Genomic DNA, 26,288 nt, shown 5'->3' with positions numbered 1-26,288 from the left:
CGACAATATGAAACAAAAGGTGGCATTCAACAGGAAATATTAGCTTGGGTCCTAAAAACATTTTTAATTTATTGTAAAAAACTTTATTTTCGCTATTTTCACTGAAGGGATGATTCAGTGAAAATAAAATCCAGCGAATATACCATTTTCTTATATTTTACATTGAACTGGTCAAAAATCAGTGAAAATGAAATTCCATACATAACACCCAAAAAAGTCTTTTCAGCAAAATTAGTTCCAGCTTAAATAAAATATGATAAATCAGTCTGCTTTATTTCACAATGATATTAAAAAAATATTTTACCAAAATTAAAAAAGAAATTATGAAAAAAATACATAAAAATAAGCAAACTTTTTGTGGAAATTTAAAAATAGTATCCAAATGATTAACAAGAATATCCTGATTCTGTGTGAAATGAAAATGGTGAATTTTTACTGAAAAGACAGCAGTCAAGTAGATATTTAGCATACAAATCAGGTAGGATTTTATCAGATTTAGCAGTGATCCACTATTTGAAGGTGATATTATTTATTTATAGAATTGATAATATATACAGCAGTCCGATATTAACATGCCAATCAATATACGTTAACAGCTTTAAAACAGTACGTTGACCCTTAGTGATAATATCGTTTGGTACTGAGTGATTTCACAGTGAGTTGAATAGATTGCATTGTGTCAGGTTCTAATCAAAGGAAAAGAGCAGTTCAAATGCATTGCCAAATTTCTAATTCTAAAATATCAAATCTAAAAAGTAATCTTTTACACAGGAAGTCACTTTCCATCTGATGCAAGACTAAAATACTGAAATTTAAAAAAAACAAACAGGGAAAAGCATTCATGCACAGTGTAAATTCTATCGCACAATTCTAGTCTACAATCATCTCTAGATTGAAATACTGATATAATATTTCTATAATATTTTTAACAATACCAATAACCTGATAATTCAAAAAAAACAAAAAAACATGACAGCAGAATGTGCCAAAACAGACAATTCAACCAAGACAAATGCATGCTGAAAAAAAAGTTGACCGCTTCGACATTACATTGCACACAAGATTTGTTCAGGTATATTTTCTCTACTCTGCTTTTGTCATGAAAGCTAATCTGACTCATTGGAAACTACTACATAATAAATTTGTCGGCATCCATTAGTAATACTTGTATGCACAGAACTCTTTTCACAATATGCCTCAGAGCAATTTAGACTATTCTATTTATCCAGAGGGGTGGGCGAGTTATTTTCATTCTTAAAAACCTTTTCAAGGCATTATTTTATCTTAGAGAGCTACATCTTTAAGGGCACAACAAAAATTAGAATTTTCAAAATTAGATAAGCTTCCAATCCTGAGAAGAATGAATTAGTCCATAATGAAGACACTTTTAACACAAGAAAATCATCTAAATTGGCAGGGGATCAAGATTAGGTTGACTTTTTGTATAATCTGCAATCAGAAATCAGGTCAGAAAGAAGGTTTTTATTTTATACAGATGTTCTTTTACAAAATAAGTAACTAAATGATGATTTTGATAGATGTATTAATGTTAGAATAGACAGAATTGCTACGCATGGTTGCATAGCAACATACAACATCTTTACTCAAAAATTATTTCCATCAAAAATATATACAGTATATGCTTTTTGTGTATTTGAAAGTTAAGTTGTAAATAAAACATGATTTGATTAATACATGTATGCACATAATTTGAAATTTGTTCAGATCTTGTATTTGTTGCATTAAAGCATTCAAGTTGTCATTAAAATCCTTTAGCTTTCAATAAATCAGAATCCAAGATACTGACCAACAGGTTCTTTATACTGACCAGCCTGTGTATACTTATCACCCAGAGCACACACAAACCTGTGTATACCAACCACCCAGAGTACAGACAAACCTGGGTATACCGACCACCCAGAGTACAGGCAAACCTGTGTATACCGACCACCCAGAGTACAGGCAAACATGTGTATACCGACCACCCAGGGTACAGGCAAACCTGTGTATACCGACCACCTAGAGTACAGACAAACCTGTGTATACAGACCACCCAGAGTACAGACAAACCTGTGTATACCGACCACCCAGAGCACACACAAACCTGTATATACAGACCACCCAGAGTACAGACAAACCAGTGTATACCGACCACCCAGAGCACACACAAACCTGTGTATACAGACCACCCAGAGCACACACAAACCTGTGTATACAGACCACCCAGAGCACACACAAACCTGTGTATACAGACCACCCAGAGCACACACAAACCTGTGTATACAGACCACCCAGAACACACACAAACCTGTGTATACAGACCACCCAGAGCACACACAAACCTGTGTATACAGACCACCCAGAGCACACACAAACCTGTGTATACAGACCACCCAGAGCACACACAAACCTGTGTATACAGACCACCCAGAGCACACACAAACCTGTGTATACAGACCACCCAGAGCACACACAAACCTGTGTATACAGACCACCCAGAGCACACACAAACCTACATGTATACCAACCATCCAAGGGAATTCATTAAAATCATTGCAAATGGGGAAAAAAATGGTCTATCTATTGAAACATTGTTTTGTTAAATGAACCTCTGAGATTATGGTACAAAATGACAGCTTACCCTGAGTGAAATGTCAAATGCTTCGCCACCTTGAGCGGCTAAGCCCCTCTCTGATGGACTTTCCTGATGATTTTGTATGTTATTTACCATAATAGTGTGTGTCATGCATGACATTTTTTATGAGCCATCACATGACTGAATTCAACAAAATGGTGACTACTTTAGCCTTAGTCTTGTGTAGGGTCTTTTTGCCCATACAATTGTGTCTAAAACAATATTTGGGTAAGATTTGGTCATCTTTATATGGTTATTTAAACAAATATTGTTCAAAATCATATCTGCAAATTTTTTATGAATAGAATGGTAATAAACAAACAAGCAGCCTCTTGGCTGTTAGCAATGCACATTTAAATTAAAGAACAGAAGATATCATTAGAAAATGAACAATATGCATAGTATCAATGCAATGGGACTTCAAAAATATCATTTTTCATCATAAATGATTGTGGTTTTTAATAAGAAAAAAATATCACTTTTACCAAAAATGACAAAAATATTCACCAAAATTAGAGAATTAAAGATATCATTACAAAATGAACAAATCTAAGAGAGGTCTACATGTAGTACCTACATATGTAATATCAAAGCAATTGGACTTGCGGTTTTTAACAAAAAGCCGAAAATATCACTTTTTACCAAAAATGACAAAAATATTCACCAAAATTAGAGAATTGAAGATATGATCATGAAATGAACAAATCTGAGAGAGGTCTACCCAAGGTACATATACACCAAATATCAAAGCATTCAGGCTTGTAGTTTTCAAGAAGAAGTCGAATAAGTAAAACATTGACACGGCCGACGGACGATCACTCATATGATAAGCTCCGCTCGACAAAGTCAACAGCGGAGCAAAAAAAGACAGTGGTCTAGAAACTGTCTATAAGTGGGCACTATAAGCAGATGGGCTTTATGTAAAGATGGTCACTAACACTTGTTTGACTGTACCATGAAACGAAAGTTTTGGCGAAGTTAAATAGATAAAATCCAACTTAAGACGATGAGAACACAGAAATCCTTAGCATACTGTTTCAGTCTCAGTCGCTATCATTAGCAATAAATTGTAGCCATTTTAATACACATTAAAAATGTAATAAAAGACATGCTGTCAGCTTGCTGGCAGGAAATTTCCAATTTTAGCCTACTTATAACAGGTAATGGTTTGAGGTAAATTTTAATGCAAGGACAATTTTAGAATTTCACAAACTATAGTCTAAATTTGCCACTTTGTAGCATTTCAACACAATTATGATTGTTTTGTGACAGGCTTACTTTCAATTAATGGTGCAGATAAAATTTCACACTTATTGACACCTGCATAGAAATTATCAAATATATGCTTTCATCTTTTTAAATTTGATAGGGTAAAAATTATTATTCACTGGGTTTTTATTTATTTATTTGACTCTAATAATTTTGCTGCATTTGACAAGATAGAATGGCTACAAACATTTTTTTAAACTGGGGAAGATCACAAGAATTTATTTATAATGAAACTAATGTAGTCTACTTGCTTGACAACAAATTTTTTTAAAAAATCCAAAAATTCTGATCACCTTTATTTTTCAATGGCTTTGTTTAAAATGTCAGAAGACAAAATGAATAAGTATTAACAAAATCAACATAAATACAGTTAGTATAATGACTATGATATACATAAACAAGCAGCCTGTCGGCTGAGATAGCTCCCCTGTTAGCAATGCACATTTCAATTAAAGAACTGAAGATATCATTAGAAAATGAACAATATGTATAGTATCAAAGCAAAGGACCTTGCTGTTTTCAACAAGAATTTAAAAATATCACTTTTCACCAAAAATGACAAAAATAATCATCAAAATTAAGTAATTGAAGATATCACCACGAAATTAACAAGGTCCACATGTAATACCTATATATGTAATATAAAAGCAATCAGATTTGCGGTTTTTAACAAGAAGTCGAAAATCTCACTTTTTACCAAAAATGAAAAAATATTCACCAAAATTAAAGATATCATTACAAAATGAACAAATCTGAGAGAGGTCCACATGTAGTACCTATGTATGTAATATAAAAGCAATTGGACTTGCGGTTTTCAACAAGAAGTTGAAAATATCACTTTTTACCAAAAATGACAAAAATATTCACCAAAATTAGAGAATTAAAGATATCATTACAAAATGAACAAATCTGAAACAGGTCCACTTGTAGTACCTGTGTATGTAATATCAAAGCAATTGGACTTGCGGTTTTTAACAAGAAGTCGAAAATATCACTTTTTACCAAAAATGACAAAAATATTCACCAAAATTAGAGAATTAAAGATATCATTACAAAATGAACAAATCTGAGAGAGGTCCGCTTGTTAGTAGTACCTATGTATGTAATATCAAAGCAATTGGACTTGCGGTTTTTAACAAGAAGTCGAAAATATCACTTTTTACTAAAAATGACAAAAATATTCACCAAAATTAGAGAATTAAAGATATCATTACAAAATGAACAAATCTGAGAGAGTTCCACATGTAGTACCTATATATGTAATATCAAAGCAATTGGACTTGCGGTTTTTAACAAGAAGTCGAAAATATCACTTTTTACTAAACATAGTTGAACTCTGGTGACCTTGCCCTTTGTTATATAATATAATTCCCTTTATCATAGTTTGTTTCAATATAAATATGCATTGTCATAATTAATTTTGAATACAAACAAGTTTTGGGGTTGAACCAACAGTGGGGAATCAGTCTACCGAATGTCCTTAAAAGATGTAAATATCTTACAAAAACATTGGTGCCTTATTTGTTTAATTATTTTAAGGAACATAATTTCCAGCTTTATTGAAAGTAATTGAGATATTTTAGAATAAAAACAAATGTCTCATTGCAAAAAAAAAAGTGCTGCATTTAGATGTGAGTAGGTTCATAAAACATGCAAGATAACAGAAAAATTTAGCTGGCTTTAGTTCAAGTATTTTGTACAGGTGTCTGTCAAAAATGAATGATTCACTGAGACAAATATGAACTGCCTCATTGTGTGACTACTGTACAGTGTTCTCCACAATACAAATTAGCTGGTGGGCGGCCTAATTAGCATAAATTTGCATATCAATTTGCATATCATTTACATACAGCATTCTCGCATTTATGACATGAACTGCAATACACACTAAGTTATTTACTATTCTCTTTTTAATTTAATTTAATTGGAACATGTTACAATTTTTTGAAATACAAACAGATTGGTCACTATCAATATTTACGAAATGCAAAAAGTTTGAAATCGGTGATTTATGCGTTCGCAAATTATTCTGCGTTCATGAAATGCAAGTCGAGTAACCAAGAGCAAGTACAAAACATAATTGAGTTATAAGGTAGAAAATATACGAGATGATTTGCCTACGAAGCCAAAACAGACAATTTGTCAAAACAAAATCCATAACATTTTTATTTGTGGCATCAGTACTCACCCGTGCCGACGGACGGTAAGATGCATTTACGCATGTACGGCCACGATACGTTGCGTTTTCACACATTGTTATGGATTTCAAGAAAAAAATGCTAGCAATCGGCAAAATAAAAGAATCTGATATGTTCTTGAAAGATTAGACATAAAAAATAGATAAATTGAAAAAAGTACGTGGAAAAGATAACTAAAATATTATTCAATTACAAATACTCGCGGTAAACTAATCCCGCAGCCATGTTTGATGTTTATTACCGCTTTCCGAATTCAGTACACGAACACCCAGAATGCGCTGTTCCCCTATGCAACTTAGATACTAAATCGTTACAGCACCAACAGCGGTGGGTAGCAGACGGTCGTTGAATGGGGTAGGCCAAAAGGTCATCAGTTTGCCTTCTCCATGCTGTTTTCACAATGAAAATCGAGCGAACGTTGTAAATACGGCTAGAATTTAAATTTTTGTTCGAGTTTACATGCAATCTGCTAATATATTTGTTTATTTTCTGTGCATATACATTTCGTTCGTATTTACTTCTTTCTTTCGTGATCGGAAGACGATTATTAAAAATACAGCTGTAAATTGAAACCACTGTAGTTGCGTATCGTGAGCAATAAGTGGCAACAATGTCGGGTGACAATGAATTCAAGCGATTGACACATTGCCATGAATACACTTGATAACTGCTTGCAGACTTCCAATGGACATTGTTTATGTTTGGACTGTTTTAAACAATAGCAAAATAAAGGGTTGGGCAACTACTCTTTTGTTTAGGCTTGGGAAGAACAATGCAAGCTTTTTACAAATAATTTCAGCTGGATGTACGTTGGTGGGCGGGTGTTGAGTTACTGGGCGGCCGTAAAACTTGATGGGCGGGCCCGCCTGCCTAAAACCCCTTGTGGAGAACACTGCTGTATTATATGAAAAGTAAAAAAAACACCCTTTATGAATAGCTATCATGTTGCAAGCTCTACTTTGTATGCAAATCAACTTAAATAGTTGGTGTCCAGTGGAGAGAGAAGTCAACAGTACTGTTGCCTCCTGAGAAACTACATCTTCAAACACTGCAATCTCTGAAGTGCGTTTTTAAACTAGTATTATAAAAACTCTATCATTCTGTTCTAATAGCTGAAACATATTCCTGTGAGTTTTCATTTGTCGAATGAACTGTTTGTCAAATACAGAATACATATATTTTAGAATAATTTTCTTTTTAAAATGTGGATGAAATGTTTTGCTTTTAATGTTTTTTTTATGTATTGTTTTTGATTTGATAACTTTGAACTAAACAGATTTTCTATTAGCTTCAGATCTTGATCAAAGTTTGGCACCCAGTTCATAGCAGTGCTTATATTGATTTTCTGACATCTTGTTTTCTGTAAAGATTTTATTGGTAGGTTTGCAAATGTGTATCAGACTGTGCAATCTCTCCATGAGTTGGTTTTGAAACCCAGTATGGGATTCTGAGATACATTACCAAGGATATTATTACAAGATAAATCATTTGCTTCATTGAACACATACAACAATGCATATTTCCATTGAGATCAGTGACCTTTGATGTGTATCACCAGTGATCAGTCAAGTAGAAACAGTCAAAATATTTTATCAGATTTTCTCAATTTTTGCATGATATTTTCATACAGGACATCTGTTGTTCAAACTCAGGGAAGACTTTATACTGATGAATAAGGTGACCAAGTTTGATAAAGTTTGGAATAGAATTAGTAAAGTTATTATGCACACAATAACAATTATTAACGACGATGACGACGACAACGCCGGAAAAAAATTTCCCCTTAATATACCAGGGATCGAAATACCCTGGTGCACACTGCACTATGCACATAGATTATTAGCTCATGCAAGTAAACTCAAAATATAATGTGCACGCTGTGCATGTAGAAATTAACACATTTTCTCATTATATTCACTAAGCTTTAATTAAGTTCAACCAAGATTGTGAGACAACTAAAAAAAATCAAATTCTTTCATGATTGCATCAATCGAGAACCTATAAATTTTATTAAAACTTTAAAAATGGTGCATTTCACAACAAGTTAGTGCAGGTAAATTTCAAATTCAACATGCACACTATGCATGCAGAGAAAAAATTCTATTTCAATCCCTGTATACCTTTCCCTTCCATCTTTGATGGTACGGGCAAGGTAAAAATGACAAAAATATTCACCAAAATTAGAGAATTAAAGATATCATTACAAAATGAACAAATCTGGGAGAGGTCTACCCAAGGTACATATACACCAAGTATCAAAGCATTCAGGCTTGTAGTTTTCAAGAAGAAGTCAAAAAAGTAAAACATTGACACGGACGATGCCGGACAATCACTCATATGATAAGCTCCGCTCGACAAAGTCGACAGCGGAGCTAAAAAAATGCGTACATTTTGCATCAACACAGAGAGAGGACTTTTTTTTTGTTCAAATGGGATAAAGGTGCATAATGTTTTTGTGGAAAAAAAACAAGCTGATTATACCTGAATATATGACAGGAGGGGATAGAATTAAATTTAGCAAAAAACCAATCAATTTACTTTGTAGAGAGTACCATAGAAATCAAAGAAAGCTTAGAAAGAACTCCCATGTGCTGAGAGTATTGGAGACACATTAAATATAATTCGAAATTACTTAGCTGAAAACTAATTATGCAAATCAGAAAATTAATATGACCAGATTTGAGTGTAAAACTAATGAGGTCTGCGCAATGTAACAGAAAATCTATGTCTCCAAGTTTAATTGAAATGTGATTAGAACCAAAAAATTATGAATTATTATGCTTATTAGGGAATTAATATGAACAGATTTTTACCCCAAACTAATTAGGTTTGTACATTGTCCTAGAGCATCTTTGTACTAAGTTTCATTGAAATGGAATAATTAGTACCGTGAAAACTCCAAAATCTCGCTCGACCCCTCTAAAAATTCGGCCGCCTATTTATTTGCCGGGGTTCGGTGTTTTATTTACCTCCAAATTTTCGACTCCACTAAGAATTGCCGACTCATTCTTATTCGAAAAATGCGACCAGTTTTAGTTTTCCCCCAAACGAAAAAAAAACCGATGTGAGCGTTCAAACGGGACCTTCCTCGAAGGCATGAATCCGGGTTTCTGATTGACTGAGAGATTTTTATTTTATTGGTAACGAAAATATATTCTAAATAAACGAAGTTTCAAATAAAAACGAACACAAAAATCTCGGCATGCTGTGTTTCTGAATTGTTGATTATTACTGTACTCAGTAGTGATTATAATAATGTACACAAAATAAATTTGTTGAATGGTTATGAAATACAAATAAAAGTCAACTTAGTTTCATCGTAAGCGAATGATTCCGGTCTCGTATAAACGTTTGATGCTGTAGGATATCCGCCATGTTCTCTTAGGTCAAATAGGTCAAATCGCTAATTAACCAATCAAAAAGCTGGATGATGCCAACGTGTTCAAATTACCATAGCTTATTTAAATATGTTAATGTTATTGAACGCAATGCGGAAGAGATTGGTGTTGTAGTACGATATTTTGGCTTGGATTTTGATGCGAAAACGGCATGATTTTTTTTAAATAAAAAAATTAGTTGTTTTTAAAAAATAAACTGGTCATCTGAAGAATAATTTACCATTGTTCACAGTGATAACAGCTCATTCTCGAAAGGAAGCTTACCCGCTCACGCTAGTCACGATAAAAATCATACACGTGTACTCTTGAATAGACAGACGTCAATGACCACGGTAAAACTTACTCTATTTTAGCCGGCAGGATTGATTGAAATGTCCAAAAAATGACGCCAAAATACACCTTAAAAGTCCCATTTTATTTTCTTAAATCCCATTTTATTTTTTAATCCAAGGGCGAATTTACGGCAGAATTTGGTCCCTCAAATAAGGGACACGTGAGCTTTGATTCTAACCGGATACATTGCACTGGGTCGGGGAGATAGTTTGCTAAACTTCCATGTATCTTTTGTCCAATGGGTACCTGTACTTCGAACATTCGCAAGTTTTCCTAGGTAGTGCGAGACAGCTTTGTCTTTTGACCTATTAGTTTTGTGCTGACCTCTTCTCCGCGTCTTGATGTTTTGTTTTGCTTGTCATAATACTCACTGATTGATGACTTTGTTTAGATTTTGAGTTACAACTCGGCCACGACCTTTGCTTTTACCGTGAAACATGAGGAAGTTTACGTCAATTGACGGACATTGCATTTTTTAAAAACTAATGAAGCACACTGTCTATCATCTCCATTTTTTCATTTGCTGATTTCTATTCTGAAAAATTCGACCGTCCGAAAATGCACCTTAATTTTGACTCTAAAAACACGTCACATTTCTAACACCAATTATTTAAAACCGGTCGAAATTTTGGAGTTTTTACGGTGCTTTAGATATCAGTGTGAAAGCTTAAAATTGGTTAATTATGCAAATTAGGTAATTAATATGTACAGATTTTAACCCACAATTATTCAGGTCTGTCTATTGTCCTACAGCATCCATGTACATTCATTGATATGTGATGTATAGTACCTGAGATATCAGTGTGAAAGTTGGTTAATTATGCAAATTAGGTGATTAATATGCACAAATATTTACCGGAAACTAATTGGGTCTGCATAATTCTAGATTCATTGAAATGTGATGATTAGTACTTTAGATATCAGTAGAAAAGCTGAAAATTAATTATGCAAATTAGGTAATTAATATGCACAATTATTTACCCTAAAACTAATCAGGTCTCTGCATAGTCCTAAAGGATCTATGTACCAAGTTTCATTGAAATGCGATGATTAGTACTTGAGATACCCGTGGAAAAGCTGAAAATTAACTAATTATGCAAATTAGGTGATTAATATGCACAAATATTTATCGAAAACAATCAATCTCTGCATAGTCCTTGAGTATGTAAGTACCAAGTTTCATTGAAATGTAATGCTAACTACTTATATCAAATGCTGAAAATTAATTAATTATGCAAATTAGGTAATTAATATGTACTGATATTACCATAAAAACTATCAGGTCTGTGCAGTGTCGTATGACATCTATGTACCAAGTTTCATTGAAATGTGATGATTAGTACTTGAGATATCAGTGGAAAAACCGAAAATTGACTAATCATTATGCAAATTAGGTAATTAGTATCCACGGATTATTACCAAAAACTAATCAAAACCTAGCATTAGTTCAGAGCATCTATGTACCAAGTTTCATCAAAATCCAATGAGTGGTTGTTTAGATATCAGTGGTACAGTCATGGAACCACTAAAAAATAGCTAATTATCATGCAAATTAGGTAATTAATATGCACGGATTTTTACCAAAAATTAATCAAATCTGCGCATATGTTCAGAGCATCTATGTACCAAGTTTCATCAAAATCCAATGAGTGGTTCTTTAGATATCAGTGGAACAGTCATAGAACAGCTAAAAAATAGCTAATTATCATGCAAATTAGGTAATTAACGAGCATGGATTTTTACCAAAACCTAATCAAATCTGCGCATTGGCCCAGAGCATCTATGCACCAAGTTTCATCAAAAACCGATGTATGGTTCTTGAGATAGCAGTGGAACAGTCGGACACACATACACACATACACACACACATACACACATACACACATACACACATACACACATACACACATACAGACACACTAACTGCAAAGACTCCCATTTTGTGCTTCGCACATGGGAGTCAAAAACACATCACTATTGAATTCCTATAGATCAGTTGAAAAGCAATATGCCATTGATGGAAGTCTAATGCTAACCAACCGTGAAATCAAGAACAAATTTGAAAATGGAATCAGCGTTTCCTAAAAAAAAGGTTTGTAATCCTTTAATGATACTCCATGATTTTTGGAATCAAATATGTCAAAAATATTGTTGTTGCAATGCTATTTTAATGAGATTAGTTTGACAGTTACCAATAAAAAGTTCAATATCAATTAGCTCATCTCAAAAACCTAGAATAGTGTGCTCCAATAGTTTTGGAATTAATGACAAGTTTGACCAAACAGAAAGTCTATGAATGATTAGCATATTTTGTGATAACAAATATACACAGAACTGTTGTATGAAAATACTTGTATGAAAATGAAAGATGGATGTGTATTATTATTAACTAAATATATGAAAATACTTATAACCAGAAGGACTATCATAATGGATGTATAGACATTTTTGTTCTATTCGATGCTTAAGATAGAAATCAGAGCAATCACAATCTATAATTTAAATCCTTATGTAAACTATAACTGTCCATAATTTGCTAACTCTAAAGAAGCTAAATTATGGATGTTGTATGGTTTCAAATTGGTGAAAACAACAGCTGTGACCCTTTCACTCAACACTCTGTTTGCATGAAATAAAAACAAATCCTTGTTTTCATATCCGTTATCATGCTCAGAAATTAATAAAACAAGCAGCCTATCGGCTGAGATAGCTCCGCTGTTAGCAATGCACATTTCAATTAAAGAACTGAAGACATCATTAGAAAATGAACAATATGAATAGTATCAAAGCAATCGGACTTACAGTTTTCAACAAGAAGTCGACAATATCACTTTTTACCAAAAATGACAAAAATATTCACCAAAATTAGAGAATTGAAGATATCATCACGAAATAAACAAATCTGAGAGAGGTCCACATGTAGTACCTATATATGTAGTATCAAAGCAATTGGACTTGCGGTTTTTAACAAGAAGTCGAAAATATCACTTTTCACCAAAAATTGACAAAAATATTCACCAAAAATAGAGAATTAAAGATATCATTACAAAATGAACAAATCTGAGAGAGGTCCACATGTAGTACCTATATATGTAATATCAAAGCATTTGCACTTGCGGTTTTTAACAAGAAGTCGAAAATATCAGTTTTTACCAAAAATGACAAAAATATTCACCAAAATTAGAGAATTAAAGATATCAACATGAAATGAACAAACCTAAGAGAGGTCTACCCAAGGTACATATACACCAAGTATCAAAGCATTTAGGCTTGTAGTTTTCAAGAAGAAGTCGAAAAAGTAAAACATTGACACGGACGACGGACGACGGACGACGACGACGGACGACGACGACGGACAATCACTCATATGATAAGCTCCGCTCGACAAAGTCGACAGCGGAGCTAAAAAACATGTGCTGCAGTGTAAATTGTTTTTGAATCCATTTTAATCCCTGTAAAATTACCTATGTGATTCCAGGCGAGTTAACACAGGGTAACAATGTGTTGTCACATGGCCTACGTGATTCCAAACGAGTTAACACAGGGTAATAATATGTTGTCACATGGTCCATGTGATTCCAAATGAGTTAACACAGGGTAATAATACATTGTATGTTGTCACATGGTCTATGTGATTCCAGACGAGTTAAAACAGGGTAATAATATGTTGTCACATGGTCTATGTGATTCCAGACGAGTTCAAACAAGGTAATATTGTGTTGTCACATGGCCTATGTGGTTCCAGACGAGTTAACACAGGGTAATAATGTGTTGTCCCATGGCCTATGTGGTTCCAGACGAGTTAACACAGGGTAAATATCGGAAGAGTTACTTTATAATAATATTGATTTTCTTGTTTACTGATTTAAGCCATGACTTGTGTTTTCATTCTAAATTAAAAGTAATATGGTGTACAAATCTATTAGCAGTTTACGAACAAATTTTAAAATGTACAAACATAATGAATAAATTATGTTAATCATATGCTAATTATTATGCAAATTAGCCACTATGCTTGATCAAAATTATAGGGAGAACACTGAATTGCATTCAAACAAAAATAAATTTTCCAGCTGTTTACTTTTTACTTATTCATAATCATTTGGTTTTTTGAGGATCATATTTGCTCAGAAATCAAGAACAGAAAAACAATGACAAAAAATTGTACTTCGCATTCATTGAATTGAACGAAACAATCCAACATCAGTTGACGATAGATAAAAACTAGATATACAGAAGTGCATTGAAGCGCATAAATGATTATGTTTGCCTGCAGCAATTGTTATTTTGTTTTGATGACTGTTGCCTTTTGTGCTACAAGACCATAACCTGTTCATCAATCTGGCTTCAGGACTGCAATTTCATTTGTCATTACTTTAGTTTCCCCCAAGGTAGTGCAACTGATCTGCGTTTTCATTACTTCAATGTTGTGAGGGGAAAACTTAATTTTTTTAAATTAATATTATCTTTGACTTTTACCAATCATGTAAATATAATAGTGAATTGATCAATTAAATAATCTGTTCATGAAAAAGACAAAATTTCACAGAATTCTATGAAGTAGTCTCTTGTAATACTTGCGGGTACTATTAAAGTGAGACAACATGAATAAATTTAGTCAATGAGTACTTCACCAAGATTCAAGTTAGGATAAAAGAAACAAGCAGCCTATCGGCTGAGATAGCTCCGCTGTTAGCAATGCACATGGCAATTAAAGAACAGAAGATATCATTAGAAAATGAACAAATCTGAGAGAGGTCCACATGTAGTACCTATATGTATAATATATCAAAGCAATTGGACTTGCGGTTTTCAATAAGAAGTCGAAAATATCATTTTTTACCAAAAATTACAAAAATATTCACCAAAATAAATAGAGAATTGAAGATATCATCACAAAACAAACAAATCTGAGAGAGGTCCACATATAGTACCTATATATGTAATATCAAAGCAATCGGACTTACAGTTTTCAACAAGAAGTCGAAAATATCACTTTTTACCAAAAATTACAAAAATATTCACCAAAATTAGAGAACTGAAGATATCATCACAAAATGAACAAATCTGAGAAAGATCTACATGTAGTATCTATATATATAATATCAAAGCAATTGAACTATTGGTTTTTAACAAGAAGTCGAAAATATCACTTTTTACCAAAAATTACAAAAATATTCACCAAAATTAGAGAATTGAAGATATCATCACGAAATGAACAAATCTGAGAGAGGTCCACATGTAGTACCTATATATGTAGTATCAAATCAATTGGACTCTATCATTCTGTTCTAATAGCTGAAACATATTCCTGTGAGTTTTCATTTGTCGAATGAACTGTTCATAGCAGTGCTTATATTGATTTTCTGACATCTTGTTTTCTGTAAAGATTTTATTGGTAGGTTTGCAAATGTGTATCAGACTGTGCAATCTCTCCATGAGTCGGTTTTGAAACCCAGTATGGGATTCTGAGATACATTACCAAGGATATTATTACAAGATAAATCATTTGCTTCATTGAACACATACAACAATGCATATTTCCACTGAGATCAGTGACCTTTGATGTGTATCACCAGTGATCAGTCAAGTAGAAACAGTCAAAATATTTTATCAGATTTTCTCAATTTTTGCATGATATTTTCATACAGGACATCTGTTGTTCAAACTCAGGGAAGACTTTATACTGATGAATAAGGTGACCAAAATTTATAAAGTTTGGAATAGAATTAGTAAAGTTATTATGCACACAATAACAATTATTAACGACGACGACAACGACGACGACAACGACGACGACGGACAAAATTTTCCCCTTAATATACCTTTCCCTTCCATCTTTGATGGTACGGGCAAGGTAAAAATGACAAAAATATTCACCAAAATTAGAGAATTGAAGATATCAACATGAAATGAACAAACCTAAGAGAGGTCTACCCAAGGTACATATAGACCAAGTATCAAAGCATTCAGGCTTGTAGTTTTCAAGAAGAAGTCGAAAAAGTAAAACATTGACATGGACGACGACGACGGACAATCACTCATATGATAAGCTCCGCTCGACAAAGTCGACAGCGGAGCTAATAAAAAAGATTTCTTTAGAAAGCTGCATACTGTTTTACATGATTCGTGACTAGAATTTCAACTGATAGATCATAGTGCTTAGAAAAGATGAATCATTCACTTCACAAATGAATTATAATAAATTACATCAAAAGCTTTGGCTGAAAAAACCTGTACATTTTTTTTTGCATTGTAGCATTTTCATCTACTTTGGGTGTGACTCAGCTTATTATACCATTTGTAATATGAATTGTGATTGGCCCGTATGAGATTTTTAATGTAAAAAACAACATTTTCACCCAATTGTTAAGTATGTACATTGTAGTATTGGTATGCTAATCTCAAATGACTAACAGGTTCAAACAACATACAGGTGTTATAAATAATGTCTACACTGATCAACGTAAAGACATGCAAGTTGTGCTGTTTATGAGTAATCATTCTAACATTTCAATCTGAACAGCATTGGGGAATAAGTAACAATATACATTATGTACATGTATTATTGAAAACAATACTATCAACACTATGGGTACTAGTACATAGAAATAATGTAAGAACGACGGTTGTGTGCTCAAAGTCATGATAAGTTATTTAGTTAGCCAGCGTACAATAAATACTATTTTTGGTTATTCCACAGGGAGTTGGACAAACTTATGTATTTTAATAAATTATTAAATAATAAATTGTTATACAACGTTTCTTTTAACCCCCCTCCCTTTCCTGGTATCGATTTCAAGTAATCACTGATCCTTGTTTATACCACTCTTTCCTTTATCACAACTTTGTTACGCGCTAATGTTATATGCAAATGTTAATGCGCTATGTAGACACGCCCTGTTATAGTAAAATATCCCAAGGGTTGAAACACGCCAGGACTGTGGCATCAAATCACGCATTCAAACCTTTCAAAGTTTGTTTTCTTTACATATATGGCATCTGTAATGACATAGATGGCATTAGAAAATAAAACAATTGCATTTGAACTTGAATATTTGTCAAATTAAAACTCATTGCAATCAAGCGCCATAGCAGGAGCACAACCGTAAATCCGGAAACAGGATGTTGCAATCTTTGACCTCTATCACAAAGAATGACTCATATATTGTTGTCACATGATCAGAAGTAAACAATTTTCCCATGATTTGTGCTGCTGCTATGTTGATTATTTTCATTAGAAAGATCTCAAAGAGCAACGCGAACAACATTTGAAGTAGAAACCATTTTACAGAAGAGTCACTGATTCATTGAAGTTGCGTCGCGTTGGAGATTACACTTGCCGGATTTAAAAAAAAAATCGCGCGCAGCATTTCTTGTTTATTAATGCATCTCATGAATAAATTAAATGCCCACTGGCTTTACGGTTGTGCTCATGCCACAGTCCTGGCGTGTTTCAACCCTTGGGATATTTTACTATAATAGGGCGTGTCTACATCGCGCGTTAAAATTTGCATATAACGTTAGCGCGTTGTGATAAAGGAAAGAGTGATATAAACAAGGGGGGGTAAAAGACCAGGAGGGGTAAAAGAAAAGTTATATAACAATTTATTATTTAATAATTTATTAAAATACATAAGTTTGTCCAACTCCCTGTGGTTATCTGCACTTGTGTTAAAGAAGTGCTTCTCAAATAAACCAGTAAGGTTAACAGAATATCCACAATCAGAAGCACTATTGAAATGCGTGTCCCAAGATTTCCCATAATGCACTATGGTACTATAAATAGCTACTCTTTATAAAGGTAGTTGGGTCATATGACTATAAATTAGGATTAGCTGTGATGGAGTTAGATTTAACCTTGGCAATCATCCATACAAAAATAATCTAAAATACAACAATGAGGGGATTACCTATATTGCCAATAATAACTACATGTATGTTTCTAAGACTTTATTTTTACTTCACTCATTCTAAAGATGATGCAAGGTTTATTATTATTAGCTCCATTTAGATTTAATTGTGACTAGATTTGATTATACTCTGTTTTAATAACCCTTTCAATGCCAGTATATTCACCATCAATTTTTTATTACGATAAATCACACAATTTGCTTATATAGATTTCCATACATAAATAAACTTCATTCATTCATTCATTCATTCATTCATTCATTCATTCATTTTCATATGAACATTCATATTCATACATTTTGGAAAACATTTTATTTCGAAAATAGTTGATCTAGGTAGAGTTCATACTTGTGTACTATTTCTAGTCAGTGTTGTGTCAATAAACTTTAATGTAACAAATAGCATCTATAAATGTTACATACATTTATTTTATCAACATTTCTCTGCACCGTACTAGCCACCAAACTAAATTCAGGAACATCAATGACCATCTTTTGAATACCTGGCTTGACTAGCTTAGAATTAAATCATTTTTGCCTTGTAACTGAATGTCAAGTTTGACATTGGAAGTTCAGGTCAAGCAGTAACATTTTCCAAGTCCAAACTGTGAAGGTACTTACTGAAAAGATGGAGGTCTGGAATCTCCGATTCCACCTGTCCGTTCCAATGGAATATCTGCCTGGGATTCAGTGCATTGTGATGTGCTATCTGATATACTACTACCTTCTGCCGCTACCAACTGATGAGAGAATGATAAACACAAATTAGATTCACATTCATTACAAGTTAATTAAAAAAAATTATTTTTGTAGCAATAGGCCCATTTTTCAAAAATTATAGAAATTGTAGAAAACTACATAAAAATGTGCAAAATATAATATTGTATCCTTGGCGATAAAAACGTCTTTGGTATACCCCCCCCCTGATTATTTCAATTAGGACAGCCCACCAATGGCAGAACAGCAGGCAGTAACAATAACCATGAAATACAGTTCAGCTATAGAGAAGCAATTTAATTAATACCAAGATGAAATTATTCAGATTAAATGTGAAAAAACTGACACATGGTGATTGATCTGTTCACAGAAAGAAAATTACAGAACATTTAATTGTGGTTGACTGACAATTTATTAAATCTACACTGCCACTAACTTAAAGAGGGAGTTCATAAATCAACACTATGTCAGTGGCGCCAGCTTCATTCTTTTAAGAATAAATTTTTTTGCTATATGGTAATTAGACTAATTGCTAAATTGATTGAAATTTAAATTATCAGTTTTATTTCACTTCTTTCAATCACTGTTTTTTTACATAAAATGGCAAGTTTCTCATTCGAACATGACATTTAAACAATTCATAAAAAAAAATTGTTTTTTAAAAGTTTGATCAAGTCCAACAGCTGTGTGGTTCCGAGCACAAGAACATCAAAATATTCATTTTTGTTACATGTTCGTCTTTGGTGATAGTTTCATTAACGTATTATTGACTGGCGATATTTTTGATGGTGAAATACAAAAAAATATTTCACTTTTATTGACCATTATTTGCGATTACGTTTTGTGTCGCACATACATATCATATGTATGTGTGTAGGAGAAATCCTAGCCCTTCTGTGTCAACAAAATCCTAATATCTAAAAATAACAAATTTAAGGACATGAAATATATTAAAAATGACTAAAATACTATCCCAAAACTATAGCCTGACACAAGATGGACCCACAGCTAAGTCTGCAATTATTATGAATTGATTTTTTTAATGCATCTCGAATACATACCTTCATCTTTTTTAATGTTTATTTAATTTTTTTTTCACTAATTAGGATCTGGAGAAAACAGTTCGGTACAATACACAGAAAACTATAACATGTTCAATGTACAACCTTTGCAATAGTGGGGAGAAAAATCATCAAATGGAACAGCCACTGCATATTTCGTTTTACAAACATACATACTCTAGTGGCAGACAAGGGAAACACTCACAAAGCTTCTACACTAAATTTAATTAATTGAGCAAAAAAAAATAAAATCTCAAAACACTGAAAAGTGTTCAAATATTTTTTTTTCTCTAAATCTTCAAATCGCACCCGTAAGTCTGAATTCCTGGGCTAACTTTGAATGACCTTTGACCTTCTAACAACAGAGACTTTATTCCATTCAGTATTCTTAGCATCCATTCTCGTCACCGATTGAAAACAGAAAGTTGGATTTCTATAAGTTTGTACACACACAGCGTTGAGTGCTGTCCCCTGATAGAGTAAACTGCGATTGGACGGAAATACGATGCATTCACAGTGTATAGGAGAGCATAACATCGCAATTGAACAGAAGACCTTCAGGAAAGAAAACACAGCCAGAAAGTAACAATGATAAGGAACTAAATCATGTGTCTTTTGTAAGGGATCTAACACACCGACATTGGAATTCACTAATCACCATATCCAAAGAATCTGTTTTGTTTGCTACCTTTTCAATGTCTTAATGTTATATTATTTGGACGGATTTGGGTCTACTCGAGACAATAAATAAACACCTAGTTAAGAAAAGATATAAACCATCATCTTCAGTGTCTACAATCGATGTCATCTTAAGATGTGCATTGAATTGTCTTACATGATCACTATTAAAGCATCTACAGGCGAACATTAAACCACAGACATGGTAAATTGGTTAAGAAATTGACATATATAGAATTAGGTCAGGTCAGTTAAATTTAAACCACTGAGAACACTGTATTCATAACAGTTTGTAACCTTTTCACCTTTAACCAAAAAAAAATTGCACATTTTTCTCTCCACATACATCATATATTTGGGAAAATCTCTGTAGGCAATGAAAACTATATCAGTGCTAGGTGGGAAAATTAAACTGTGTTGGGTATAAAATAAGGTGAAATATTTTATTTTTATAAAAATTGCACATAAAATTATTGACAGGAATATTCTAACAGTGGCCAACTTTGCAAACCTATTTGAACCAAAGCTATTAATCAATTGTGGGACAATAGTAAACACACACAGAGTTTTTTCAAAGAATTAAAGCATGCCAAAAAATTATAAAATAAACTATTTCTTGTTTGAATTTGAACACAAAATATATTCATTTGAACATTGTGATTACAAACTTTAACAGAGTACTGTTATATTTTTATACACTTAATCTTGACTTCTTTCAAACCCTCAGGACACAAATTAATTAGTCAGACTATCCAATATAAACAATCATTTGGCAGGTGCAATTTTGCTTCATCTGGATCACTTTACATTTCTTTCAATAATTAATAGATGGTTGGGTATCTGAGTGTTTATTTCCCAGTGAAACAAAACTATACTGAGATTTAAGCCAGATGTTTTTGGCACATCAAATGTACACCCTGGTACACAACCCAGAATCATAACGGTTATAAATGCTAAAACAAGAATTAGTTACTAGAAATAAGTGAAGGTCATATATCCTGGTGCCGATGTCAACAAAGGTCATACATCCTGATACCGATGTCAACAAAGGTCATACATCCTGGTACCGATGTCAACAAAGGTCATACATCCCGGTACCGATGTCAACAAAGGTCATACATCCCGGTACCGATGTCAACAAAGGTCATACATCCTGGTACCGATGTCAACAAAGGTCATACATTCTGGTACCGATGTCAACAAAGGTCATACATCCTGGTACCGATGTCAACAAAGGTCATATATCCTGGTACCGATGTCAACAAAGGTCATACATCCTGGTACCGATGTCAACAAAGGTCATACATCCTGGTACCGATGTCAACAAAGGTCATACATTCTGGTATTCTGGATAACTTTTCGCAATACCAAAAAAGTAAATACATCTCAAGTTATAAGGATCCTCAACTGCAAAATGAGTCACAAACTTGACACAACAATCTTCAGACAAGTCAAACACATTTTGGTTATTGATTTTTCAATGGATCAACATAATTTAAGTAAATAGATTTCAGTTTATTTTAATAATCAATTTTTAATTATTTAAATTTAATCAAAACCTTGTGTGTACATGACAGTAAACTGTTATAACTGATTTACATTTATTTTGCACTATAACATATCTATCAATCTTCTTTTGTAGTCTATGAGCAGAGATTGGTGTTGACATTTCAATGCTGATTACAGCCTTTTAGATGCTTTTTTTATTTTATAAAAATTAAAAAATAAACAATGATGATAATTAATATTATATCCAAGTAAATAACAAAGGAAACATTTTTAATGAATCAATAATGAAACATGTTTCACACCATACTTAAATGGCAAGACACATATGTACTACGAATGTAAAAGCAATGAATGACAATGAGACTCAAACGATGAAGTAGAAACTATAGATTCAACATTTTATGAGTCAAGAACTATTTAAGAATTTCAATGTCCGAAATTTTAAAAATAAGACTTACTCGTATATACCATAAAGAATTCCAAGAAACCAAGCAATATGTCATCAGAAATATCCCCGCTGACAATAATTAAATATTCATAAACCATGTGATTCTAGTCCTTGGCAAGATAATCACACTGTGGCACAGACATGGTACAAGCACATAATGCTATCGATTTAGAGCCTTATCATCTCCAAACTATTCAAAGACAATTAACCCAAGACGAATCAAGACAAAGCAATCATCCTTTCTTGATCAGTTGTGCATTATCCAGCAATCATTACTATTCCCTCATCTCTAGCCACATTGATGTACAGAAGCAGCTGTAGAAAATACTACAAGAAGTTTCATTCCAGTGGGAAATCAAAGATTCTTGTTATTGACTACATTAAAAAAGTTGAGCAATTCGCAGAAGCCTCCAAGGACCACAGTTCTTTCAGGTAGTGATTATATACCTCATTTTCCATGATGCTGAATATAGAAGTGCTTCCTAAATGTACTGCTTGAGGCATGAACAATCCATGGAAGTATAGAATATCTGAAAGTCAACATCATCTGTACTTGGCCTTTGAAGACTGATTTTTTCAAAAATTAAGTAAAGAGCAAATTTGAATAGGAAATAAAATCAAGAGCACACATTAGGGATTACTTTACAAGCATGGGCCTTTAAGACCAGTTTTAAACTACAATTTTTATATTAATTCGTAGAATAGGGTGAAACAAAAGTCAGCAAGGACTAATGAACCAGGACGTTTTAAAGATGATCTTTTGTAATCTTTCATAATAACAGAATTCTCACAAAGAGAACAATTTTACATACAGCTCATCTCAAACATGATGCACTAAAACACTACATTTTTGCTCATACATATGAACACATTGAAGCATATACCAAACATTTCAGGAGTAAATTGTACAAAATGACGGCAGGGCATAACAAGAAGCCTATCGGCTGAGATAGCTCCGCTGTTAGCAATGCACATTTCAATTAAAGAACTGAAGACATCATTAGAAAATGAACAATATGAATAGTATCAAAGCAATCGGACTTACAGTTTTTAACAAGAAGTCGAAAATATCACTTTTTACCAAAAATTACAAAAATATTCACCAAAATAAATTAATTAGAGAATTGAAGATATCATCACAAAATGAACAAATCTGAGAGAGATCCACATGTAGCACCTATATATGTAATATCAAAGCAATCGGACTTACAGTTTTCAACAAGAAATCGAAAATATCACTTTTTACCAAAAATGGCAAAAATATTCACCAAAATTAGAGAACTGAAGATATCATCACTAAATGAACAAATCTGAGAAAGGTCTACATGTAGTATCTATATATGTAATATCAAAGCAATTGAACTATTGATTTTTAACAAGAAGTCGAAAATATCACTTTTTACCAAAAATTACAAAAATATTCACCAAAATTAGAGAATTGAAGATATCATCACAAAATGAACAAATCTGAGAAAGGTCCACGTGTAGTACCTATATATGTAATATCAAAGCAATCGGACTTGTGGTTTTTAACAAGAAGTCGAAAATATCACTTTTTACCAAAAATGAGAAAAATATTCACCAAAATTAGAAAATTGAAGATATCATCACGAAATGAACAAATCTGAGAGAGGTCCACATGCAGTACCTATATATGTAATATCAAAGTAATTGCACTTGCGGTTTTTAACAAGAAGTCGAAAATATCACTTTTTACTAAAAATGACAAAAATATTCACCAAAATTAGAGAATTAAAGATATCATTACAAAATGAACAAATCTGAGAGAGGTCCACATGCAGTACCTATATATGTAATATCAAAGTAATTGCACTTGCGGTTTTTAACAAGAAGTCGAAAATATCACTTTTTACCAAAAATGACAAACATATTCACCAAAATTAGAGAATTGAAGATATCAACATGAAATGAACAAACCTAAAAGAGGTCTACCCAAGGTACATATACACCAAGTATCAAAGCATTCAGGCTTGTAGTTTTCAAGAAGAAGTCGAAAAAGTAAAACATTGACACGGACGACGACGGACAATCACTCATATGATAAGCTTCGCTCGACAAAGTCGACAGCGGAACTAATAAGAAAATTCACATTTGCAAGGTCTGTTCACATTCAGAGTTATGAAAATAAACATTCCCTCAGCGAAAATAGCGAAAATAAAGTTTTTTACATTACTACTTTTATGTTTGTTTTGTAACTTTTTCCCAGGATGGAATGTGAGTACAATTGTTCAAGGTTCCTCAAATGAATATGGACCATTTTATATGATGCAATGCATAAGTGACAACATTTATAGTCAAGGTAATAATATCCCAATGAATATAGCTAACACACCATCTTGCAATCCTTAAAACAACTCTTTCGCTTAAGGAAACATGGATGAAGTAATAGCCAAGAAATGTTAATCAACCTTTCAGCAACTTATCAAACTAGTTATGAATATTGAAAAGATGCTTACCAGTTTTCAATAATATCTTTGTTCAATGCTATTGAGGTTACAACCGGGAAATGTGAAGAAATAGAGCGATATCAAAACCAGATATTCGTTAATTGGAAACAAAAATCAATGTCTTAGAGGACATCCCCGGTTAAAAAAATGTCATTGTCAGTAGGACATAGCATTTTGACTGGTTCAAATCGTGCTGAAAAACATGGCGGAAATTGCTTTGCATCAAGATTTTGCGCAGGATCGAAAACACTCCACAACGAAGGAATTGATAAAGATATTGTCATTGACTGTTTTCCCACAGACCCTAATCATGAATTCAGGCAGTATATAAATCATATAGTAATAAAATGAGCATATTTTTGTGAATATGTTTATTTTATCAAAAGTGTGGTTTGTTTTATTTTAAAACTATAAAGCAAGAATAGAATTTAAATGACAATTCCAGAGAAATAATGTCAAAACAAGCAGCCTGTTGGCTGAGATAGCTCCCCTGTTAGCAATGCACATTTCAATTAAAGAACTGAAGACATCATTAGAAAATGAACAATATGTATAGAATCAAAGCAATCGGACTTACACTGTTACAGTTTTTAACAAGAAGTCGAAAATATCACTTTCTACCAAAAATTATCAAAATATTTACCAAAATTAGAGAATTGAAGATATCATCATTAAATGAACAAATCTGTAAGTGGTCCACATGTAGTACCTATATATGTAATATCAAAGCAATTGGAATTGTGGTTTTTAACAAGAAGTCAAAAATATCACTTTTTACCAAAAATGACAAAATATTCACCAAAATTAGAGAATTGTAGATATCATTACAAAATGAACAAATCAGAGAGAGCTCCACATGTAGTACCTATATATGTAATATCAAAGCAATTGCACTTGCGGTTTTTAACAAGAAGTCGAAAATATCACTTTTTACCAAAAATGAAAAAAATATTCACCAAAATTAGAGAATTGAAGATATCAACATGAAATGAACAAACCTAAGAGAGGTCTACCCAAGGTACATATACATTAAGTATCAAAGCATTCAGGCTTGTAGTTTTCAAGAAGAAGTCGAAAAAGTAAAACATTGACACGGACGACGACGGACAATCACTCATATGATAAGCTCCGCTCGACAAAGTCGACAGCGGAGCTAATAAAAGCAATCGGACTTGCGTTTTCAACATAAAGTCGAAAATATCACTTTACCAAAAATTACAAAAACATTCATCAAAATTAGGGAATTAAAGATATCATCACAAAATGAACAAATCTAAGAGGTCTGCCCAAGGTACATATACACCAAGTATCAAAGCTATAAAAAATTGTAGTTCTCAAGGAGAAGTCAGACCCTGATGGACAATCACTCATATATGATAAGCTCCGCTTGACAAAGATGACAGCGGAGCTAAAACTACTTCCTGTTTGGAAGCAATCCAAAATGGCATGACAAATTCTGACAGTTTTTTCAAACTTAAATGTGCTTTATAGATAGATGCCAAATACCATATATAAGAACATTTTGCTTGGTAGATTTTTTTACTATTTTGAGGGGAAAAAACATGGCGGAAATTTTTTTATTGCTGATATCTATTACACATGAGTTGCACTATATGCCATAAAATATCTGATTGCCAAGACCCTTAAAAAGTGGTCAAATA

General features: G+C 32.9%; 1 protein-coding gene across 5 annotated transcripts in view; it reads right to left on the bottom strand.

The window, feature by feature from the left end:
- The window catches only part of dvl (dishevelled, dsh homolog), a 109,548-nt gene that overhangs the window by 58,994 nt on the left and 24,266 nt on the right, over positions 1-26,288 (bottom strand). For all 5 annotated transcript variants that reach the window (XM_085508261.1, XM_085508262.1, XM_085508263.1 and 2 more), the window contains exon 3: positions 18,368-18,486. In XM_085508261.1, the coding sequence (XP_085364387.1) occupies positions 18,368-18,486 (119 nt within the window). The remainder of the gene's footprint in view (positions 1-18,367; positions 18,487-26,288) is intronic.

The sequence above is a fragment of the Saccoglossus kowalevskii genome, chromosome 15, assembly GCF_978046115.1.
Source record: "Saccoglossus kowalevskii chromosome 15, keSacKowa6.1, whole genome shotgun sequence".
Taxonomy (NCBI): Eukaryota; Metazoa; Hemichordata; class Enteropneusta; family Harrimaniidae; genus Saccoglossus; species Saccoglossus kowalevskii.
The sequence above is the reverse complement of the archived record's forward strand: the minus strand, read 5'-3'. Positions and strand labels throughout refer to the sequence as shown.